Here is a 24,352-nt window from a genome sequence, read left to right as displayed (position 1 = left end):
TACTGAGAAGTTTAAAGAAGGACTGAAAAATCCTTTTCTCAACTTGTAGCTATGTAACGCAGAACAAACCCAACATTCACAAGCATCTAGCAAACACTACAGACTATGCAAAGCCCTTATCTTTGGAATATATTTTTTAAAAGAAGAAAAAGGAAACGTGAGACAACAAGCTCTGACTTCTAAAAATTCAGTAATGTAATCACATATGGGCAATGAAGAGTCCCAGGTACCATGTTGAAAGTCACTATGAGTTAGGTATAGTGTGGGCAAAAGGAAACTGCCTCAGTTGCAGAGAGAAAGAACTGGCCAGCAAAGGATTTATGGAAGACATGCTGCAAGTTGAGATTACCATACAGACAAGGAGCATTTTACACTAAAAAACAAATTGCATATACTCATGTAGTTTTCATAATGCATAGCCCGGTTAAGGACTCTGGGTACTTCCGTAAGAATACAGAAGAATGAGAGATAAAAAGGAAGCGAATACAACATACCCACAATCATCTGATCTTCGACAAACCTGACAAAAACAAGCAATGGGGAAAGGACTCCCTGTTTAATAAATGGTGTTGGGAAAACTGGCTAGCCATGTGCAGAAAGCAGAAACAGGACCCCTTCCTGACACCTTACACCAAAATTAACTCCAGATGGATTAAAGACTTAAACATCAGACCTAACACCATAAAAACCCTAGAAGAAAATCTAGGCAAAACCATTCAGGACATAGGTGTAGGCAAGGACTTCATGACCAAAACGCCAAAAGCAATGGCAACAAAAGCAAAAATAGACAAATGGGACCTAATCAAACTCCACAGCTTCTGCACGGCAAAAGAAACAGTCAGTAGAGTGAATCGGCAACCAACAGAATGGGAAAAAATTTTTGCAGCCTACCCATCTGACAAGGGGCTGATATCCAGAATTTACAAAGAACTAAAGCAGATCTACAAGAAAAAAACAAACAAGCCCATTCAAAAATGGGCAAAGGATATGAACAGATACTTTACAAAAGAAGACATACAGGAGGCCAACAAACATATGAAAAAATGCTCATCATCACTGGTCATTGGAGAAATGCAAATTAAAACCACATTGAGATACCATCTCACACCAGTTAAAATGGCGATCATTAAAAAATCTGGAAACAACAGATGCTGGAGAGGATGTGGAGAAATAGGAACACTTTTACACTGTTGGTGGGAATGTAAATTAATTCAACCATTGTGGAAGACAGTGTGGCGATTCCTCAAGGACCTAAAAATAGAAATCCCATTTGACCCAGCAATCCCATTACTGGGTATATATCCAAAGGATTATAAATCATTCTACTATAAGGACACGTGCACACGAATGTTCATTGCAGCACTGTTTACAATAGCAAAGACCTGGAACCAACCCAAATGCCCAACGATGATAGACTGAATAGGGAAAATGTGGTACATATACACCATGGAATATTATGCAGCCATCAAAAACGATGAGTTCACGTCCTTTGTAGGGACATGGATGAACCTGGAAACCATCATTCTCAGCAAACTGACACAAGAGCAGAAAATCAAACACTGTATATTCTCACTCATAGGCGGGTGTTGAACAATGAGAACACATGGACACAGGGAGGGGAGCACTACACACTGGGGTCCGTTGGGGGGAAATGGGGGAAGGACGGGGGTGTGGGGAGGTGGGAAGAGATTGCATGGGGAGAAATGACAGATAAAGGTGAGGGGACGGAAGACAGCAAACCACACTGCCGTGTGTGTACCTATGCAACAATCTTGCATGTTCTTCACATGTACCCCAAAACCTAAAATGCAATAAAAAAAAAAAGTCAACAACAAAAAAAAGGAAGCGCGCATTTCAAATAGGGCCTTGAACACCTGCTAAGTTTGCAATTCATCTTGGATGTAATAAGTAATTGTTTCAGGCCTATTAATGCTTAATGTGGAAACATTTATTATGTGAAATAAACTTATTTAGGTTTTAGCATGATTACGATTGTTTATGGAGTTGAGTACTGATATTCAATGGAACCAATCCTATAAATGAAGATGAGACAATTTTATATTAGTTATTATTACTCTTTTAATCTCTTCAGGAAGCCTTTGAAAGGAGCAGAGGGGCAAAAAAATATTGGTAATATGTTTCACACTTTATATTAAAGCTAAAAAATGTGTATCAGCAATACAAACTGATGAAAGAAATTTTAAATATATGAAAATCATAACATTAGTTTGTAAATTTTCTTTAAAATTTGTGTCAATGGCCATGGCAGTTCTATACAGCATATTATCTAGCCATTGTCATTTTTACATGAGGAGATACTTTCACTATTTCTTTTTAAAAATATACAAAATCTAGTAGGTAGAGGTTGGTGTGGCATAGAGTTATTATACTCACGTATAAGTTAGGTGTAAAATAGTTTCTGGGATTCCTTCCAGATCTGAGATTTTAAAACACAGATGAAAATTCAAAAGAGCAAGAGTTCCCACTAGGAATATGAAAACTACCATTTCTCATGCAGGGTAACACAGCACTTTAACATGAGAAATGCTACAGATAATATAATTGAATTTTAAAAATAAAGTAGCAATGTATTCAGAATCAGAGAAAAGATCACCACATAGACAAAGACAATTAAATAGGAAAGAATATGGATAACTCTTAATATTCTAGCCCACCATACTTAGTTGAATCATACCACCTCTATTTTAATTTAATAATCATACTCCTAGTATTATGCGTGCATATAAATAAGTGATATATAACACAAAACGAATATGTGAAAAAACACAGAAATGGCTATGAAAATTAATCCCAAGATTTCTCCCTAAATGACAAATTAACTAAAAATATCTGATTTGAGTAGTTTTGCTCCTTTTAAAAGTTTCAAAAACACAATATACATCTTTCAAACATTGACATTGAAATTTTTAAATGCCATAAATTAGAAATTTTCTTTTCTTAAAATAAATTGTACAACCCCAAGAACCCTTGATGAAGTTGATACAATTGTACCAATCTTTTAAAAACAAAGAGTAAAATAACAGTATAAAGTTTGCTAAGCACAAATCACATTTATTCTAAGATTTTAGTTAATAAACTTGATGTGAAATTAAGAATAAAATGATGAAGTTATATTAGTGTTATTACTTTGTTATAGAAAAAATTACATATCCATAATAAATACATATATATGGATGCACATATGAATCTGTATTTATTGAGAACAGTGGAAAAAGAAAACAGAAGACAGAGACATGAAATAGCCAGAAGGCTGGTTAAAAAGCAATGCTTTACGTGTGTGAAGAAAGTGTAAGACTACTCCCAAGAAAACTTTTTTAGTTCCATATATGGAAATAATGGATTGATGAATGTAACTTAAAAATAATTTGCATATGTATTTAAATCACAATTTTATTGAATCTGAGTGTTATATAAATTATTTCTGAAAAACTTTATTATGATGATTATTTCTTCCTATATAATGTAATAAAAATATAAATTTTATTTTAAATAATATTCAAAATTATGGACCTCACTTCTGGAAAGACACAGTAGTCCTACTTTCTTTTTTCTTCTTCCTAAATACAAATAAAATGTTCAATTTTCAGTAGAAAATCACTTTTTTAATGAAGTATCTGGGAGATGTCAAATTGATTGTAAAGAAACAACCAATTAAAATGCCAACACCAAGGAGACAAAGATATTAGAATTGTCTATCAAAAGTTTGAAAACAGCTCTAGTAAAAAAAAAAAAAAAGGTCAGCCAGCAATTATAGTCAGGATTGAAACAAATAAAAAATAGAAAGCCTTATCAGGAAAACAGAAAGTCTCATCAAATAAATAGAAGATATAAAGGAGAACCAACCAGAATTTTGATAACTAAAAATACAATAATCAAAATTATACCTCACTGGGTAGGCTTAACAGTGACATAAAGAGAACAGAGGAAACAATCAGTGAACTTGAAGACAGAACAATAAAAATTACTCAATGGGAACAACAGGAAGAAAATACACTGAAATAAATAAGCAGAGCTTTAAGGGCTTGTAAGACTACAACAAAAGATTGAACATTCTTGTGATCAGAGTCCCAAGAAGAGACAAGAATCAGTCCCAGGAAGTGACAGAATCAATCCATCCAGAGGACATAGTAATTCTGAATATGTATGCCCAAAAAACAAAGCTTCAAACAAATGCGAAGGAGAAATGGACAGAACTGAAGGGAGGAACAGTCAACTCCACAATGACAGTGCTGACTTAAACACCTCTTTCTATGACTGGTAGACAGAAAATCAGAAAAAAATTTAAAAGATCAAACACACTATCATCCAATGATCTAACCAATCAGCATCAATCCACATACATAGACCACTCCATCCAGTAACAGCAGAATACATTCTTTCCAAGGATTTGAGAGACATGTACCAAGATAGATCATATCCTGAGACATAAAACAAATATTAACAAATTTAGAATAAATCATAGTGTCTTTTCTGACCACATAGAATCAAACTAGGAATCCATAACAGGAAAATCATAGGAAAGTCTTCAAACATTAAAAAACCAAACAATATGCTACTAAGTAATATGTGGGTCAAAGAGAAACTCTGAACAGAATTTTACAAATATATTAAGCTGAATGAAAGTGAAATACAACATATGAAAATTTGTGGAACATAGCTAAAAGAGGGCTGAGAAAATTTTATAATACATTGTAAAAGAGAAAAAGTCTCAAATCAATCATCTAGGTTCCTACTTCAAGAACGTAGACAAAGAATATAATAAACTCAAAGCAAGCAGAAGAGAACAATAAAGTACAACAGCAGAACTCAAAAATGACTGTATAAAAAATGAAGAAAAATCATAGTAGTGATCATTTATTGATCTTTTAAAGGATCAATAAAATTGACGAGCCTCTAGCAAGACTTACAAAGAAAAATAGGGAGAAAATGCAGATTACAAATATCACAGATGAAACAAAAGATATCAGTACACACCCTGCAGACATCAAAACAATAAAACGGAGTACTACGAACAATTCTGCAAATATAAGTTTCAATGATTTAGATGAAATGAACAAAATCCTTGAAAAGCACAAACTACCATATTACATAGTTCTTTTCTATATATCCTGAAACTATATATGAATGTTTATCTAAAAATTAAATTTAATACTAACAATCCCCCCAAATATTTGTTACACAAAACTTAATTTCTTGAGATATATAGATCTTTACATAGAAGCACCTCATTTGAAGTTGAATTTCGCTCCTCTCTTTGATGAGGGGTGTGAACACTGATCATAGTGGCATCGAGAGGCTGTCTTTGAAAGCATTCTAGGACAGTATCACATAATATAAGTAGTTGGGGGTATTTCAGATCATTGGAGTGCTGGGAAAGGATATATGTTATAGGCATAAGTATGCAATGAGCATATTCAGACAGTTTAGTAGTAATAACTACCACATATGGAGCACTGCTAATATGCTAGGCTTTCTATATAATCTATCTCTAACTTTTATCACATCCTGCCAGGTAGATTTTTCTAAATGACTACTTTTATAGAGGTGATGATCATGATACAAAAAATTCAGTAACACCCAAATTTGTAGAGTTTATAACTGGTAGAATAAGGATTCTAACTTACATCTTTACATTCTAAACATACTAAATTTAATCCTACATTCTAATCATGGAGAGAAAAATAAAATCTGAAATAGTATTTAGGTAAAGAATAAATTATGCTCCCATGGCTTCAAGATGACAACTTAAGTTCCCAACATTATATTGATGTTTAGCCAGAAAGAGCAAGGAAAGTGATGTGTGTGAGAAGTGGGGGTGCTGAGAGAATGGGCTACAGCCAACCATACCTATTATTTTTCTTTGTTTAATCAGAAAAGCAAAAGTTCCAAAGATGGCCCCTTGTGCCTTGTTGAAAACCCTCTCACATGACAGGTCTAACTGCAAGGTTAGTTAGAAATGTTGAAATCTGGTCTTTCAAGCTTCCATAAATGGAGGTAGGCCAAGAAGAGGGCTTTTAAGCATTGATGATAGGCAAAGAAACCTCTAAGTCCAGTCACAGAATATTCACGTAATTAAAAAAATGCAGTAAACAAAGACGGTAATAATAAAGAGCCTTAATTAACAAAAGACACAATTTCAATAAAATAACCATAGGATAATTGTGAAATTTTCATAACAGGAGACAAAACCCATTTTATAATTGTAGCATTTTTGCTCTTTACTTTCAAGTATCTAAAAGGAAACTCAATGGTTGAGCCGAAAACAGCTTTGCTTTTCTTCTAACAAATTGCTGTGCTTATTTAAATTCCACTAGTAAAAGAAAGGTCATCTCGTTTGTTCCACCGTTCTTAAATGTGTGTCATGAAAGAGCCAAAACAGTCATTTAATGTGAAATTTGATAGTTTACATATCTTTAAAAAAGTTACTTTACTGTAACTGGTAAAGAAAATGATAGGCAAAAGAGCAAAGCTAGTATTTTCTAGGGTTATGCAAAGACTTTTTAAAAAAAATTTTATAAGTGCTCAACCCAAAGCAGTTAATTTAAAATAATAAGTTAAGTGTATAAATTTAAAAAATATATTTCCTTTTATCAACTTAATTTTCTGTTTTGAATGAATCATTTATTTGAATTGCAATATCTGTGACTAAAAATACAAAACAAACATAAAACAATGCAAATGATTTTATATGTGTTATTGACTAGTTCTTCATATAGCCACAGAATCTTTTTAAATACATGGAAGTGGTATTATAACATAAAGAAAATATGTTCTGAGATTCAAGAAGCCTGCATTTAAATGACTGCTCCAGGACTCATTAGCTATGAATCTTAATAACAATTAAGACAGAATGTTTTACAAGTTTCAATGTAATATTAAATGTAATATTCAAATGTAGATACGTAAAATTTCCAGTAAAATTTAATTCAATTTTCTCTAAATACTATTATGTGAACTCTGGGATATAAAAATTCATGACATGTAATCATGATTTAAGAAGAGCATGTAAGTCTAGCAACAAGGAGGCTTGACCCTTCAAATTGGCTTTTCCACTGACAAAACACATAGTCTGTTTATTATTTCTAAATTCTTAAATTAAATAACACATGGCTTTTACATTAGTTAGAATGTAGATTTTGCTATTGCAACACAGAGACCCAAATGATAGTGGCTTAAACAAGAAAGAAGCCCTGGATTTAGGACTCCAGGCCCTTTCTGTCTCATTTCACTTTTATATGTTATCTTTATGTTACAAGAAGGTTCATCCATCACTTCCTTGTTGAAATTCAAGCCAGTCAAAAGAAAAAGTCAGTGAGGGAGACAGCATGACTCTACCTGTCTTTTAAAGACATGCTCATAAATTTGCACATATTGCATCCACTGACGTGCCATGCCTTTGGGCGCCACTTAGTCGTTTGACTGCATCTAGCTGCAAGAGAGGAAATGCAACATTTCCATGTGCTCAGATAAATGTTACATTATGCTGTAAAAAAGGACAAAGAAATACTGGGTAATGACTAACATCCTCATCAATCGTGCAAAATGCATGAACATCATAATTTATGTAAAGACAATCTGATAAAAGTTTTCTTAATACACTTCTAGAGTATTGACTGATACTTGATTGTGCTGAATTTTTCAACATATTTTTAATTCATAATGTCAAAAGGTCTCAAAGTTTTAACTTGATCAAACCTGAACAGACTCATTACTGGACATATTTAATGACATTCATAATGTAAGAGACAAACCAAAGTGTTTCTATTGTGGGAATTAAATAAAGTATAAGAACCATGCCCTTTCTCACCTTTGCCTCTTTTTAGTAACCATTTCTTAACAACGTCCTGTTAAATATCAGACAAAAGTTTTAAAACAAATATAGCAATAACATACTCAAAACAATGTCTCTCAAAGATGTTTTCTACAAATGATGCCATGATTTATTTAAAATACTTTAGAAATTGCTTTTTTTAGTTTGTTTTGGGAGCTAGTTTCCAAGCTATGTGACAGAATCCATCTTGTATATATTCATTTGATTCTTTCCTTTCTGGTACTTCCTTTCTTTGCCTTGCTGTTTCTGCTTCAGCCAGTAGTCCCACTGCCTCCTCAAAAAGGGGCTGTGCCTGAGCCAGTGGCAACTAGAACTAAGGACTCTAATAAGTGGGTCACTTGAAACTGGGTGGGAAACTTAATGTATACAATTATTTCACCTCCTATTCACCCAACAAAATATTTATTGAGCATACTTGTGTCTTATAGTGTCCCTAGTCCTGGAGATAAAACAGAGAACCAAATAGAGCCACGTACTGTATAAGAATATTTTGGTCAATGATAGACTTCATATACAACAGTGGTCCCAAAAGACTGTAAGAGAGCTGCACATAGATGCACCTTTTAAAAATATTTTATATTACATTGTTGTTGTGTTTTCTGTGTTTACATATATTCAGATACACAACTAACTTCACCATGTGTTATAGCTGCCTACACTATTCAGTAGAATAATGTTCTATACAGGTTTGTGGTCTAGGAGCAACAGGTTATACCAGGCCTAGGTGTGTAGCAGGTTACACTCCTAGCCTAGGTTTGAATAAGTACACTGAGTGTTCTTTGCACGTAGTGATGTTTGCACAATGATGAATTTGCTTAACAATGCATTTCTCAGAACATTTCCCCATTGTTAGCCAATGCAAAACTGTAGATGGTATCTTTCCCTTTATTGACTATAGTAATGAAAGGCAGTCATTAAATTTGAGAAATGTCACACATATAAATGTCAAATTAGAATATGATTAGTTTTACAAGGAGATATACAGGGAGTTGTGGAAGATCAGGGAAGGATTCACTGAGGAAGAGATTCTAGAATTAAAATTTAGAAGAAGAATTAGAATTAACTAGGCAAAAAGAGTGAGAATAAAGGGGAACTGGAAAAGTGCTTCAGTTAGCTAGAGGAGCACATGCAAAGTTCCCTGTAATAACCTGCATGGCATGGTCCAGGACCTAAGCTGACCGATGTGCTTAGAATACATAGAGATGTAGAAAAGAAAGGTTAAACTGGAGAGAAAGAGAAGAGACAGTCTCTGCAGGGCTGTATGGTTCATGTTGGAATCCATAGAAGTGCTGGAGTAGAATTACATGTGAAGATCTTTCTTTTCAAAAGAACCTCCTAGACCGGGTGTGGTGGCTCATGCCTGTAATCCTAACACTTTGGGAAGCCTGAGATCAGGAGTTCCAGACCAGCCTACCAACATGGCAAAATTCTATCTTTATTAAAAATAAAAAAACATTAGCCTGGGGTGGTGGCAGGTACCTGTAATCCCAGCTACTCAGGAGACCGAGGCAGGAAAACCCCTTGGGTGGGGGAAGGGGGCATGGTGGTTGCAGTGAGCCGAGATCACACCACTGCACTCTAGCCTGGGTAACGAGAGTGAAACTCTGTCTCAAAAAACAAAAAACAAAACAAAACGAAAACCTCCCAGACTATGAATTTGCGAGAGTAGAAAGTGTGCAAGAACTTACAGGGGAGGACCAGTGCGGAGGCTATTCTAGTAGTTTAGGCAAAAGAAAAAGCGATGGACTAAAGTGTGAGACCTGGAGAGATATGAAGAGAAGTGAGCAATATTTAGTAAGTAAAACTGATATATATTAGTATGAATTGAATTTGTAGAGCAAGGTTGTAAGAAGGTTTAAGGAGACTTTTATGTTTGTCATTTTTAAGTGGAACTAATGATGATGCATTTCCTGAGTAGAAGAGCACTGAAAAAAAAATGAGGTTTAAAGGGAAACCACATTTGGAATATATCTTAAGAATGAATGATATAACATGCAGAGGGAATATTTATCAAAAAATAGAGTCTAAGAATCAAAACTTGATCAATTAGGATCTTTATTTTATAGGCCACAGATGGAAGAAACTACAAAGAAAATTGAGAAGGAAACACTGTGGAAGTTAGAGGAAAACCAGGAAAAGATGGCTCATGGAAGCAAAGAACACAGAAAAAGGGAATCGGGACTGTAAGTTTGGTCAACAGTGTTAATTGCTGTTGGAAACTCAAGTTAAATCAACAAGAAAAATGGTCATTAGGTTTGTTAGGAGAGACTTGAGCATAATTGATGTATGCTTCTTTGTGTTTTGATAGCTAAGGTATCAAGACTCACAAAATTAAAGGCTGACCTATGGGGAATTGGTGAGGGTAGGGGGGCGTTCCTAGAAGTTACATTTTCTTTTCAAACATTTATTTTACTTATTTCCTATGTTTTGATTTGGTTTACTGTAAAAGCATACTTTAAGAATTCTGTAGATAGTTTAGAGTTCCCAAATTGTATATCTACTTTATTTCTTTATCCTATAACTGATATTGTACTATAACTGTTATTAGTACAGAGGCCTACAAGATTGCATGGTGACTTTTAGAAAATACAAGCAAGCGTATTTTTGGCGCAGAAATTTTTCAGTCTTCTAATTTCCAAAGAGTTATTGATGATTTGAGGTTTGTTCTTATGAAAAGCAGATCCTCTAATTTTCTCTAAGTATCCCATTATGAACAATACTCATAAAGGAACATTATTAACCGTGTTTGACTTGTGCTTTATTTTTCTGAATTGTTTTAAAACATTACTTCTGGTTAAAAACACGAACCCTCTAAAGAAGCAGGTAGCAAAAGCAGAGCCTTTCCTCGAATGGGGTTAGTTATAGGCAGGACTCGCCTCAGCACATGATCATCCTCTGCAAGGGTGATCAAAGCCAACCTCAGCCAGTGAGACAGGGCCACATAAAAACCATGAAGGTACCTATGCAACAATCTTGCATGAGCTGCACATGTACCCCAGAATCTAAAGTACAATTTTTTTAAAAAAAGAAGCATGAAGATGCTTTAGTTGGGATAAATTAAAAATGAAGAGATTATTTATTGCCACTGAGAAGAAACTATAAATTAATAAGTCATTAATGAAATAAATTCTTAACAGTAACTAAACATAAGTTAAAACATATGGGGTCAATGAGTATGCAAATAGACTGAGATGGCTTATAAGATTTAAAAAAATGTAGAGAATCAATAGCAAGATTGAATTAATGGCTAAGTAATTGTACTCAAAACTACATATTGTCTTCTTACAAGAACTAGTATATCTGCTGTTAAAGTAAACCAATTTATTTGTTTAATAAATGGACAAGTGTACTAAGTGGCATGTTCCTGTTTAGTTCAGTGATTTGTAACTAATCTGAACCCCAATTTGGAATTATTTTTCTATGATTATTATTACAGGTGGAAACACAAAACAAAAGAAATGTCACTTATTTTATCAGTAAAATAGAAGCTTCAATCAATATGCCTTATTATTATTGATCCATTCTAATAAGTGACACAAACAATATGAAAAAGTGACTCCAGAAATAAATCTCCAAATTGCATTTTATTGACTGTTCTTTCTCTACTCATCTCAAACCTTTCATCAGGAATATAGAACAAGTAATAAAGGTGATGGAAGATAGACGGAACTTGTTTCTTCTTTAGATGGAGAGCTAAGAAGAAATGCAAATAAAAGTGAAACAAAGGATACATGGAGTGCCCACATATTTGCAAGTCAATCTTCCAAATACAGAGTGGTTGTAATTCCCAATCTAAGAATTTTTTTTTTTGGCATGGAATTATGGAATACCAGAGTTTACAGTGACCTTGGTGATAATATATTCTAGCTTCTTCACTGTACACATAAGGACATTTCTTTAGCCCTAAAAAACAGAGCTTCCACGAAGTAAGTGACTGCTGATTTAGGAAAAGAATCTAACCCTTGTTCCTGCCTCATTCAGAACTAATGCACCTCTGCCATGCAGCCACTTTCTTTAAAAGGAAAAGGGAAAATAACATGCAGTCTTTTGAAAGAGTAGTACTATCTCAGGCCTTTTTGAATAGCAAGTATTTTCTTATTTTGAAAAGCAAATATTTTCTTAAAGACAGGACTGGAATTGTATGTTGTCAAAAGTCAGTAAAGAAATGTATTAACATGCTGTATTTCTGAGGTAGAAAATGAAGAAAAGCTTACAGAATAAGTTCTTAATTTTTCCAGTATCTGATACTTCTTAGACTTTCTTAAGTATCAGATTACTTATTAAACTTCACAAATAAAAAACAAAGTATTCTAAGAGGGCAGGTTTCATTTCACTTTCCATCTTTAGTTTTTTTTGTTTTTTTTTTTTTTTAATTTTTAATTTTGATTTATGTGGGTACACAGTAAGTATATATATTTATGGGGTATATGCAATGTTTTGATACAGGTATACAATGTGTAATAATCACATCATGTAAAATGGGGTATCCATCCCCTCAAGCATTTATCCTTTGTGTTACAAACAATCCAATGATACTCTTCTAGTTACTTTAAAATGTACAACTAAATTGAGTATAATCACTCTGTTGTGTTATCAAATACTAGGTCTTATTCATTCTTCTATTTTTTTTGTACCCATTAACCATCCCCACCTCCCCCACCCAAACCCCCACTAACCATTCCAGCCTCTGGTAACCATGCTTCTACTCTCTAGCTCCATGAGTTCAATTGTTTTGAATATTAAATCAACACATAAATGAGAACATGCCATGTTCGTCTTTCTGTGCCTGATTCAATTCACTAAGCAAACTGTCCTCCAGTTCTATCCACGTTGTTGCAAATAAGAGGATTTCGTTCTGTTTTATGGCTGAAGAGTACTCTATTGCATATAAGTATGGCATTTTCTTTACGCATTCATTTGTTGGTGGACACTTAGGTCGCTTCCAAATTTTGACTATTTTGCAACAAACGTGGTAGTGCAGATATCTCTTTGAGATACTGATTTCCTTTCTTTTGGGTATATACTCAGCAGTGAGATTACTGGATCACATGGTAGCTTGACTTTCAGTTTCTTGAGGAACCTCCAAACTATTCTCCATAGTGGCTGTACTAATTTACATTCCAGCCAACACTTTTCTCCACATCCTCATCAGCATTTGTTATTGCCTGTCTTTTGCATATGAGCCATTTTAATGGGGGCAAGATAATATCTCATTGTAGTTTTGATTTTCACCTAATTATCAACAATGTTAAGCACCTTTTTGGATGCCTGTCTGCCATTTGTATGTCTTCTTTTGAGAAAGTCTATTTAGATGGTTTGCCCTTTTTTTAAATTGGATTACTAGATTTTTTTTTCCTATAGAGTTGTTTGGGCTCTTTATATATCCTGGTTATTAATCCTTTGTTAGATAGGCAGTTTGTAACTATTTTCTCCCATTCTGTGAGTAGTCTATTCAACTTGTTGATTGTTTCCTTTGCTATGCAGAAACTTTTAAACTTCAGCTTATCATATTTTTCCATTTTTGCTTTGGTTGCCTGGGCTTGTAGGATATATGTCAAGACATTTTTGCCCAGACCAATGTCCCAGAGAGTTGTTCCAATGTTTTCTTTCAGTAGTTTCATGATATGAGGTCTTGGATTTAAGTCTAAAATCCATTTTGATTTGATTTTTGTATGTGGTGAGAAATATGGGTCTAGTTTTGCTTTTCCACATATGAGTATGCAATTTTCCCAGCACCATTTATTGAACAGAGTGTCTTTTCCCCACTGTATGTTGTTGGCACCTTTAGTTTACTGTAGGTGTTTGAATTTATGGGTTCTCTATTCTGTTGCTTTGGTCAATGTACCTGTTTTAATGCCAGTATCATGCTATCTCAGTCACTATAACTCTGTAGTATATTTGAAGTCAGTAATGTTATTCATCCAATTTCCTTTGCTTGGAATTGCTTTGGCTATTCTGAGTCTTGTGGTTTCATATAAACTTTAGGGAAGTTTCTTTCTATTTCTGTAAAGAATGTCTTCGTTATTTTCATAGAGATTTCATTGAATCTCTACTCAAATCTACTCAAATCTGTAGGTTTGAGTAGTATGGACATACAAACATAAATTCTTCCAATCCATGAGCATGAACTACCTTTTTATTTTTTCATTTCTTTATTTTATTTCATCAGTGTTTTATAGTTTTAATTATAGATATCTTTCACTTTTTTGGTTGATTCCTAGGTACTTAATTTTATTTGTGGCTATAGTAAATGGGACTATTTTTTATTTCTTGTTCAGATTGTTCACTGTTGGCATATAGAAATGTTATTGTTTTTTGTATGCTGATTTTGTATCCTGCACTTTACTGAATTTGTTTATCAGTTCTAATAGTCTTCAGTGAAGTCTTTAGTTTTCTTGAAATACAAGATTTTTTTCATCTTAAATAAGGATAATTTAACTTCTTCCTGTCTAGCTTGGATGCCCTTTATGTATTTTTCTCTTATTGCTCTAGCTAGGACTTCCAGTACTATATTGAATAACAATGAGGAAAGTGGCCATCCTTGTCATCTTCAAGATCTTAGACAAAAGTATTTCAGTTTTTACTCATTCAGTATGATAGTAGCTGTAAGTTTTTCATATATGCTTTTCTATTTCAAGTTATATTCCTTCTGTCCCCAGTTTTTTGAGCATCTTTAACATGAAAAAATGTTGGATTTTACCAACTACTTTTTCAGCATCAATTAAAATGATTCTATGGTTTTTATCCTTCATTCTGTTGATATAATATATCACATTGGTTTATTGGCATATTTTGAACCATCCTTGCATCCCAAGGATAGATCCCATTTAGTCACGATGAATGATCTTTCTAAAGTATTGTTGAATTCAGTTTGGTAGTATTTTGTTGAGGATTTTTTGATGAATATTCATCAAAGATATTGGCCTATAGTTTTCTTTTTTTGATGTGTGTGTGTCTGGATTAGGATAACACTGGCCTCATAAAATTAGTTTAAAAGTACTCCTTCCTCCTCTATTTTTCAGAATAGTTTAAAATTAGTATTCAGTCTTCTTTAAGTGTTTGGTATAATTCAGCTTTGAAGCCATCAAGTCACAGGATTTTCTTTACTGGGAAACTTTTTATGCTTTAATCTAGTTACTCATTATTGGTCTGTTCAGGTTTTGGTTTTCTTCATGGTACAATCTCTGTAGTTTGTATATATTTGGGACTTTGTGCATTTCTTATAGATCTTCCACTTTACTGGCATATAGTTGCTCATAGGAGCAATAAATGGTCCTTTGAATTTCTAGGTATTGGTTGTAATGTCTCATTTTTCACCTATGATTTTATTTATTAGTATCTTCTCTCTGTATTCTTAGCTAGGTTGGCTAAAGGTTTGTCAATTTTGTTTAACTTCTCAAAAAATATTTTTTGTTTCATTTATTTTTTTGTATTGTTTTCTTCATTTCAATTTTCATTTATTTCTACTCTGATCTTTATTATTTCCTTTCTTCTACTAATTTTGGGTTTGGTTTGTTCTTGTCTTTCTAGTTCTTTAAGATGTATTAGTATAGTGTTTAAAGTTTTTCTTCTTTTGTGATGTAGATACTTTAAGCTAAAAATTTCTCTTAGTATCGCTTTTTCTGTATCCCATAGATTTTGGTATGTTGTACTGCCATATCATTTGTTTCAAGACATTTTTCAATTTCCTTCTTAATGTTCTCAATCACCCACTGGTCATTCAAAAACATACTGTTCAATTTCCATGTATTTATATAGTTTTCAAATTTCCTCTTGTTATTGATTTCTAATTTTACTGCATCATAGTCAGAGAAAACATCTCACATTATTTCAAACTTTTGACAATTGAGGTGTTAGAGTCTCAAGCTATTATTATATTTAGGCCTATTTCTCTCTTTAGCTTGAGTAATATTTCATATCTGAGTGCTCCACTATTGGGTGAATATATTTAAAATTGTCATATACAATTGCTGAATTGAACCTTTATCATTAGATAGTGATCTTTTCTGTCTCTTTTCATAGCTTTTGTCTTGAAATCTATTTTGTCTATTATCAGTATAACTATCCTTGTGCTTTTTGGTTTCTATTGGCATGGGATGTCTTTTTCCATTGTTTTATTTTCAATCTATATCTGTCTTTATAGATTGAATGCATTTCTTGTAGTCAAGAGATCACTAGGTCTTGTTTTTTTTTTTTTATTTTTTTTTAATCCATTCAGCCATTCTGTCATTTGATTAAAGAGTTTAGTCTATTCATATTTAATGTTATTATTGATAAGTAAGGACTTACTCCTGCTATTTTTATATATATTTTTGGTTGTTTTGTGGCCTTTTCATCCTTCTTTAATTCTTTCTCTCTTCCTTTTAGTGAAAGTAATTTCCTCTGTGATATAATTTAGTTTCTTGTTTTGTATATTTTTTGTGTGTCCTTTTTTTTTTTTTTTTTTTTTTTTTTTTTTTTTTTTTTTTTTTTTGGTTTGAGGTAACCATGAAGCTTAAAAATACTTTTTTTTAAAAAAAATTTATTTATAGGTAGAGTCTCACTCTGTCACCCAGGCTGGAATGCAGTGCTGCAATCTTGACTCACTGCAACCTCCACCTCCCGGATTCAAGCGAGTCTCCTGCCTCAGCCTCCCAAGTAGCTGGGATTCCAGGTACCCACCACCATCCCAGGCTAATTTTTGTATTTTTAGTAGAGATGGAGTTTCACCATGTTGGCCAGGCTGGTCTTGAACTCCTGACCTCAAGTGATCTGCCTGCCTCTCTCTCCCAAAACAAGTAATATTTTATACCCCATTATTTAAAACTAAAGATAATTTAACACTAAAAAGCATACAAGCAAAAATAAAACTAAGACAATCTACACCTTAAGTTCATCCCCTGCTTTTAAACTTTTTGTTGTTTCTACTTACATCTTATTAGACTATGTCTTAAAAAGTCATGTAGTTATTATTTTTTATTGGTTCATTGTTTAGTCTTTATAGTTGAAATAAGAGTAGTTTACACACCACACTTACAATGTTACAATACTCTGTGTTTTTCTGAGTACTTACTATTACTGGTAAGTTTTGTACCTTCAGATTCTTATTGCTCACTAACATCCCTCTCTTTTTGATTGAAGGACATCTTTTAGCATGTTTTATAGGATAGTTCTGATATTAACGAAATTCCTCAGCTTTTGTTTGTTTGGAAAAGTATTGTTTCATGTTTGAAGAATATTTTTGCCAGATATACTAATCTAGGATAAAAGTTTTTTGTTTTGTTTTGTTTTCCTTCATCATTTTAAATATGTCATGACACTCTTTGCTGGCCTGTAAAGTTTCCAATGAAGTCTGCTGCCAGATGTATTGGAGCTCCATTGCATGCTATTTGTTACTTTTCTCTTGCTTCTTTTAGGAGACTTTCCTCATTTTTGACCTTTTGGAGTTTGTGAATTAAATGCCCTGAGATAGTCTTCTTTGGGTTAAATCTGCTTGGTGTTCTATAACCTTCTCATATTTGGATATTGATATCTTTCTCTAAGTTGTGAAATTCTGTTATTACCCCTTTGATTAACTTTCTACTGCTGTATCTTTCTCTATCTCCTGTTTAAAGCCAGTAACTCTTACATTTGCTCATTTGGGACTATTTTCCAGATACCATAGGTATATGTCATGGTTTCTTATTTTTTTTTTCTCCTCTGACTGCATATTTTCAAATAGGCTGTCTTCACGGGCACTAGTTCTTTCTTCTGCATGACCAATTCTGCTATTAAAAGATCCTGAGGCATTCTTCAGTATGCCAACTTCATTTTTCAGCTCCAGAATTTCTTCTTACACTTTTTCATTATTTCAATCTATTTGCTAAATTTCTCTGACGGGATTCTTAACTCCTTCTCTGTGTTCCTTGGATTTATTTGAGTTTCCTCAAACAGCTATTCTGAGTTCTCTGAAAGGTCACATATGTATGTTTCTTCATGACTGGTCCCCCTGGTGTCTTATTTAGTTCATTTGGTAAAGTCATATTTTCCTAGAGGGTCCTGATATTTATAGATGTTTGTCTGTGTCTCGGCATTGAAGAGTTGGGTTTTTATTGCAGTCTTCTCAGTCTGGGCTTGTTTGTACCCATCCTTCTTGGGAAGGGTTTCCAGATTTTAAAAAGGCTGATGCGTTGTGATCTAAGCTGTATCTGTTTTAGGAAACACCCAAGCCCAGTAACATTCTGGTTCTTCCAGACGCATAGAGGTACTGCCTTCATGATCTTGGACAAGAACTGGAAGAATTCTCTGGATTACCAAACAGAGACCCTTATTCTCTTCCCTTTTTTGGCCCAAACAACCCCTCTCTCTGTTCTGTGCCACTTGGACCTGGGGATTGACAAGCTTCCCTTTACTTTTCCCTAGCAAAAAAAAAAGTGTTCCCCTGTAGCCACCACAGCTGGGAATCTGATGAGTCTTACCTGAAGCCAGCAAGTCTCAGAGGCTCACCCAAGGCCTTTGATGTAGTACCTGGATATCATTGGTGTGTATTTAGGGCCAGCGTTCTCTTCAGTTAGCTGGTGATGAATGCTGCCAGAACTGGATCCTTTCCTTCAAGGCAGTGGGTTCCCTATTCTGACTGGTGTCCTATCCTATTGTGACTGAGCTGATATCTTATATGCAATACAAAGTCCTCTCCATTCTTCCCTTTCCTCTCCTAAAGCAGAGGGAAGGGGTCTCTTTTGGAGCCATGAGCTGTTGAGCCTGGGCTTTGGGAAGGGGTGATATGACCTCTCCTTTAGCCACTCCAGCTTGTGTTCCTGAAGGTTCTGTGTCCCCAAGTCCACTGTCTCTGGGCCCAAGTGAGCACTAGGACTTGCCTAGGAGCTGCAGTCCTTTTGGCCTAGACTGCCTTTCAAGTTTATTTTGTACCACAAAGCACTTTAGCCAGTGATGGTAAGGTTTGCAGTTGATTCTACCAACTTCTGAGTGCTAGAATCAATAATTCTCTGGCTAGGGCTGGTTTACATGCTCTCTCCACAAATGGGTGATATGGTTAACTCTGTGTCCTCACTCAATTCTCATCTTGAATTGTAATCCCTATGTGTCTAGGGATCCCTCCCTGGGAGGTGATTGGATCATGGGGATGGTTTCTCCCACATGCTGTTCTCCTGATAGTGAGTTCTCATGAGATCCGATGTTTTAAAAATATGTGGCAGTCCCCCCACCACCTTCTGCCACCATGTAAAATGTACCTTGCTTCCCCTTCATCTTCCACCATGATTGTAAGTTTCCTGAGGCCTCTCCAGCTACAAAAAATGTGAGTCAATTAAAGCCCTTTTCTTGATAAATTGTCCAGTATTAGGTAGCTCTTTATAGTAGTGAGAATGGATTAATACAGTAAGTATCAGCTGAGTTTGGTCCAGTTATATTTTCTGTTATGATAGGGCAGCTCAGGGTTCAATGCCTCACAATTGCTGCGCTCTCCCTCTCCTCAACACACAAAAACACTCTCTGTACCGCATCTGCTCCCAGAGGATCAGTGAAGGTTGGCATTGTTGACCCAGGATTTTTTTCCCTACCTCTTCAATGTCTCTTTCAGTGATACAAAGTTAAACTATATTCTTTAAGTGCTCACTTGATTTTTTTCTTCTTATCGAGGTGTTTTTATGTGTAGATAGTTGTTAAATTGGTGACCTTACAGGGGGTACCATTGGTAGAGCCTTCTATTTTGCCAATTTGCACCACCCTTTCCTGTCACTTTTTATCCTTATTTAAATACTTATTCCACAATTTTTCACTTATCTATTCAATTAGCACTGTAAAAAGCAACTGCTTCTGTTTTTCCCAGTTTTTAAGCAACAAATATTACTTGCCCCCTTGTATCAGGTAGTAGTTGTGCAATTGATACTGGGCATGCAAACATGAAAAACACAGTGTTTATGCACTAAAGAAGGGAGAGGGCTGAAGGAAACAGCACAATATGCTCTAGTGCCTAGAACATAGGAATCATAGAGTAATAAAGACATGGAAAAGATGCTACTGTGAAATCAGCTGATTCTGGAAAACACTTCAGAACCTGCAGTCTGTGTGCCATTCAAAGATGTTTGAACCTTCTTATCCAGTGAGCCACTAAAAGTTTATAGAAAGGAAGTAGCTTAGATAACACTGATGTATGGTAAAGCTTAGAGACTAGATGCATTTGTACCTCTTATCAACAGGAGCTGGTGAAGAGGAAGGAAGGTTTCCATTAAGCTTTTGGGAAAGACAGACACCTAAAAGCATTTCTGAAAGACAAGAGAGTTACCAGTATCTCTCCATGGGAATAATCTCCTGAAGAATTCCTTAAGGGAGACAACTGCTAACATCCAAGCATTAAAGCTTTAATGTTAGCAGTTGTCTCCCTTAAGGAATTAACAGAGAGAAGCACAGCGAGAAATTCCTCACAATGAGAGTTCTCCAAGCCCATACCTTTCCTTACTCAAGCCCAATCTGGCTTTACATTGTTTCAAATATTTGCAGGGAGCAAATCAAAGATGAATAATACATACAATTTTAAAAAAACTGAAATAAGGTGTACCTGACATGAATATGAAAATAATATTTCAATATGTGTAAAGTAAAATATCCAAAAAGATAAATATATGCAAAATAAAGATACCTTTTTACTAATAAGCAATATAGTTAAGAAGAATTATTTGGTATCATTTCAAAATTCTTTTACTGAATAGAATCCTACTACTTAAATTAATAATTGCTGTGTTCTTTTAGTCTTTTGATGTTCTTTTCTTTTTCTTCTTTTTTTTTTTTTTTTTTTTTTGAGATGGAGTCTCACTCTGTCATCCAGGCTGGAGTACAATGGCACGATCTTGGCTTACTGCAACCTCCACCTCCTGGATTCAAGCAATTCCCCTGCCTCAGCCTCTTGAGTAGCTGGAATTACAGGTGTCTGCCACCATGCCGGCTAATTTTTGTATTTTTAGTAGAGATGGGATTTTACCATATTGGTCAGGCTGGTCTCGAACTCTTGACTTCAGATGATCCACCCGCCTTGACCACCCAAAGTGCTAGGATTACAGGCATGAGCCATTGCGCCTGGCCTATTTTCTTTTATATTGTTATCTAGTTACAAAGTTAACTTTATTATTTCCCAAAGACATTTTTGTAAATAGGATGAAAGTCTCAAAGGTTTTAATTATCTTAGTATTTAACTCCTATATAAGGAGGTACCAGTATTTCTAACAATAGCACTTCAATTCTAATTAACATCCCAAACAGGGCTTTGGATTTCTTTCATTTGAACCTCTCTTATATTCACTGTTTTAAGTGATGCTCTGGAAACTTCACCTTTATAAGACTATGTTCTGGGATTTCATATTTAGCCAACAAAGATGAAATGATTAAAGAAGCAGATAGATAAAAACTATTCAGGTTAGGTTTCCTAAAACCTATAGAGGTCACTACAGATTAAATTAGAAAACCAGATTCCTCATTATTTCTTTTCTCAAATTCACAGAATACTCATTTTGCTATATTCCCAGTTTCTTTTAAATGATAATACGAAGTCTCTTATTATAAACTCAACAATTGCTAAAACATAAACCCCACAGATTTCTCATTAATAATTCTTTCCTGACATTCACACAATGTTCATGTTATTACATGCTCAATAGCTTTTAAATGCTTATGAGAAAGATCTTATTACTAATTTTTTGGATTACTGAAATGACATTTGCCATTAAAATTTAGTGGAAAACTCAGGAAAGTTCTTACAATATACTATTTCAGCTAAGTAGGTAAGTTATTTTAAAAATTCAAATGTTCTGGTGTATATTCTGACATATAAACAGTAGCTATGGTAAATAAAATTACAATGTGCATTGTGGTTTCAGCACAGATGTTCAGCGTGAACCATGGGCAAAATATTCACATTTCTTAATAAAATGGCAGAATAGCTTATGAAAGAAACAATTACTGAAATGTTCTATCCTGGAAGGAAAAAAAGGTAAAATTCTGGTTTTTTTCTTTCTCTCTCTTTTTTTTGGGGGGGGGGCGGGGGGACAGAGACTCATTCTGTCACCCAGGCTGGAGTGTGGTGCTGTGATCTCAGCTCACTGCATCCTCTGCCTCCCGGGTTCAAGGGATTTTCTTGCCTCAACCATCTGAGTAGATGGGATTACAGACATGCTCCAACATGCTCAGCTAATTTTTTTATTTTTAGTAGTGATGAGGTTTCACTATTGTCGGCCAAGCTGGTCTTGAACCCCGGGCTTCAAGTGATCCACCTGCCTTGGACTCCCAAAGTGCTGATATTACAAGTGTGAGTTACTGTGCCTGACCACAAAATTTCTTAAATGCATAGTCTATGTGGGAACAAAGCTAAATACAGAAAGGAAAACCAAATGCCCTGAAGGAGAAGCACAGTGTGGGCTGGGACACCTTCTTTGAGATCAAACAAGTCTAAAATATATCACGGCAATGCCTCTGCGGTTTCTTCTTCAAGAGTAGCATGTTCTTTTCACCTTCTCAGTGAATTCACAGATACAAATGCCATTGTGTGGTCCAAATGCTAGCAGATTTCGATGAACCCCATGTCATACTTAGTGCAAGAGTTGGGAGACTGACTGAAGAGCAGCCTTTCCTTCTTTTCAGCCTGTTACAGTACAGCTTGATCTGGTCTGAGATCCCAGACTCAGACTTTGTTTTATCTAATCCCACAATACTTCTAGGTGCCCTCATGACAGTTGCAAAACTTTTAAGTCTGCCTTAAATTACATAAATTAACCAACCTCTTAATGTATCTCCTTGCTGTGCTATGGTCTGCTGTCACCAAGTTAGCATAATTCTGTCCGTCAATACCTAGACCTCAGACTTAAAATGGCCCTCTCCTGATGGTAAAACCTGAATCATACTGTGCCTGCCCAACATCGTGCCTTCTCCGGGCCACCAGAGCTTGGTGGTAGAGAAAAATCCTAATATACAGCCATGACCCTTTCTTTCCCCCTCATTTCCAATACAGAAGTTAACAATGAAATGGCATTTTCTAGTTATCTAAAAACTAGCAAAATCACTTTTTGTTTTCACGTCAATCTGTAAAAGAAATCATGACTAGCATATTTACAGCAACCTGAAAAATTGTCTAGGAGTCATAAATTACATTTAACTTTCACTATATTCAAAGATCCTCTCCCACAACAGAAAGACCAACAGAAAATATATTTGGGGACTACTTTACTTCCAAACTGACTGAATAGCCACAATGCAATATATTACCTTTATGAATCTTTTTTTTGTTATGAATATAATTTTTAAGTAGAAGATAAGGTGGACTTATCACAAGGAAATGAAACAATGTGTTTTTCAAGCTATTACTTTTTTACTTGCTTTGCAATCACAATATAGACATTTTGTCACATGTCCTCAGACTCTCCAGTTTGACAAGTTATTTCCCTCCCTGTCCCCTGTCCTTTTGTAAGACATGTTTACCTTTTCCATTGCTCTAAAATATGTCTTTCATATAATTCAAAAATAAAAGTCTAATAGAAAAATGTGTCACATGAAATATAACAAATCCTCCAATTCTAAATGAGTTTAAACACGTAAAGCTTCGTGACAACTTGTCAGCTACATTATCACTGATAGTTTTGTTAAAAACCTTACAGGATATTTTTTGATAAATTTGAACACTTCAACTTCCTTTCTTCACTTCTAACTCCTTCTACCCTCACCCACACACACAAAATGAGGCAATTAAACAAAGTTATAATTCTAATTATCAAGTAGTTATAAACAGAAATGACATTTATTTCACTCCCAAAATTTGATAGAATAAGCACATATTCCTAATAAACATCACAAACAAAAAATAACTTTCACAATCAGACAACAATAAATGAAAGAAAAACATACACTAAGCTAGGAAGTGTGCCCATGAAAGTGACAATTTCTAGACTGACACCACACATTTCCTTTTTGGTGGTATTATGGTTTGTCTAATTCCTTAATCTCAAAGCATCAGATAGATGATTTAACTTTCATGTTACTTTGTGTTATGCAGGTCTGAATAAAGAAGAAATTCATTTCTTAGGAGTTCTTTCTAATTCTCTCTTTATCTGCGTGCAACAGCTTTAAAAGGAGCCCATCACAATGGCTGCCTTGTAACTAATAAGCTGTTTTCCATTGACATTGTCTGGATTTTTTGACATAGGCAAAGTAATTAGTCTGCATTTTTGCACAACAGAGGTTGCTTATTCCCTTTCTATTGATTGGTATAATTCATTCTTATTCAATCAACATTCAAACTTATACCAAAGCATGAATCCTCTTATCCTTCATTAGCTCTTCAGCTTACATTATGATTAACTTCATGGAAAGATCAACTTACCTGGTACAAACTCTCTCCTGAATCTTCCATTCTGAACAGGCAATCCTTTGCCTTTGCTGTTGGGTAGTATTTAATTTTGGTTGTGGCTTTAATGATTCCATCACAGTAGACATTGACATTAACTGAACCAGCAGGAAACTCTTATAAAAAAACAAAACAAA

At 34.6% G+C, this 24,352-nt stretch overlaps 1 protein-coding gene across 5 annotated transcripts in view; it reads right to left on the bottom strand.

Annotated features, from left to right (window-relative positions):
• The window catches only part of BANK1 (B cell scaffold protein with ankyrin repeats 1), a 311,287-nt gene that overhangs the window by 211,089 nt on the left and 75,846 nt on the right, over positions 1-24,352 (bottom strand). For all 5 annotated transcript variants that reach the window (XM_074396501.1, XM_074396502.1, XM_074396504.1 and 2 more), the window contains exon 5: positions 24,192-24,331. In XM_074396501.1, the coding sequence (XP_074252602.1) occupies positions 24,192-24,331 (140 nt within the window). The remainder of the gene's footprint in view (positions 1-24,191; positions 24,332-24,352) is intronic.

Source organism: Saimiri boliviensis, chromosome 3, assembly GCF_048565385.1.
Source record: "Saimiri boliviensis isolate mSaiBol1 chromosome 3, mSaiBol1.pri, whole genome shotgun sequence".
Taxonomy (NCBI): domain Eukaryota; kingdom Metazoa; phylum Chordata; class Mammalia; order Primates; family Cebidae; genus Saimiri; species Saimiri boliviensis.
This window is presented reverse-complemented; position numbering and strand designations above follow the sequence as displayed.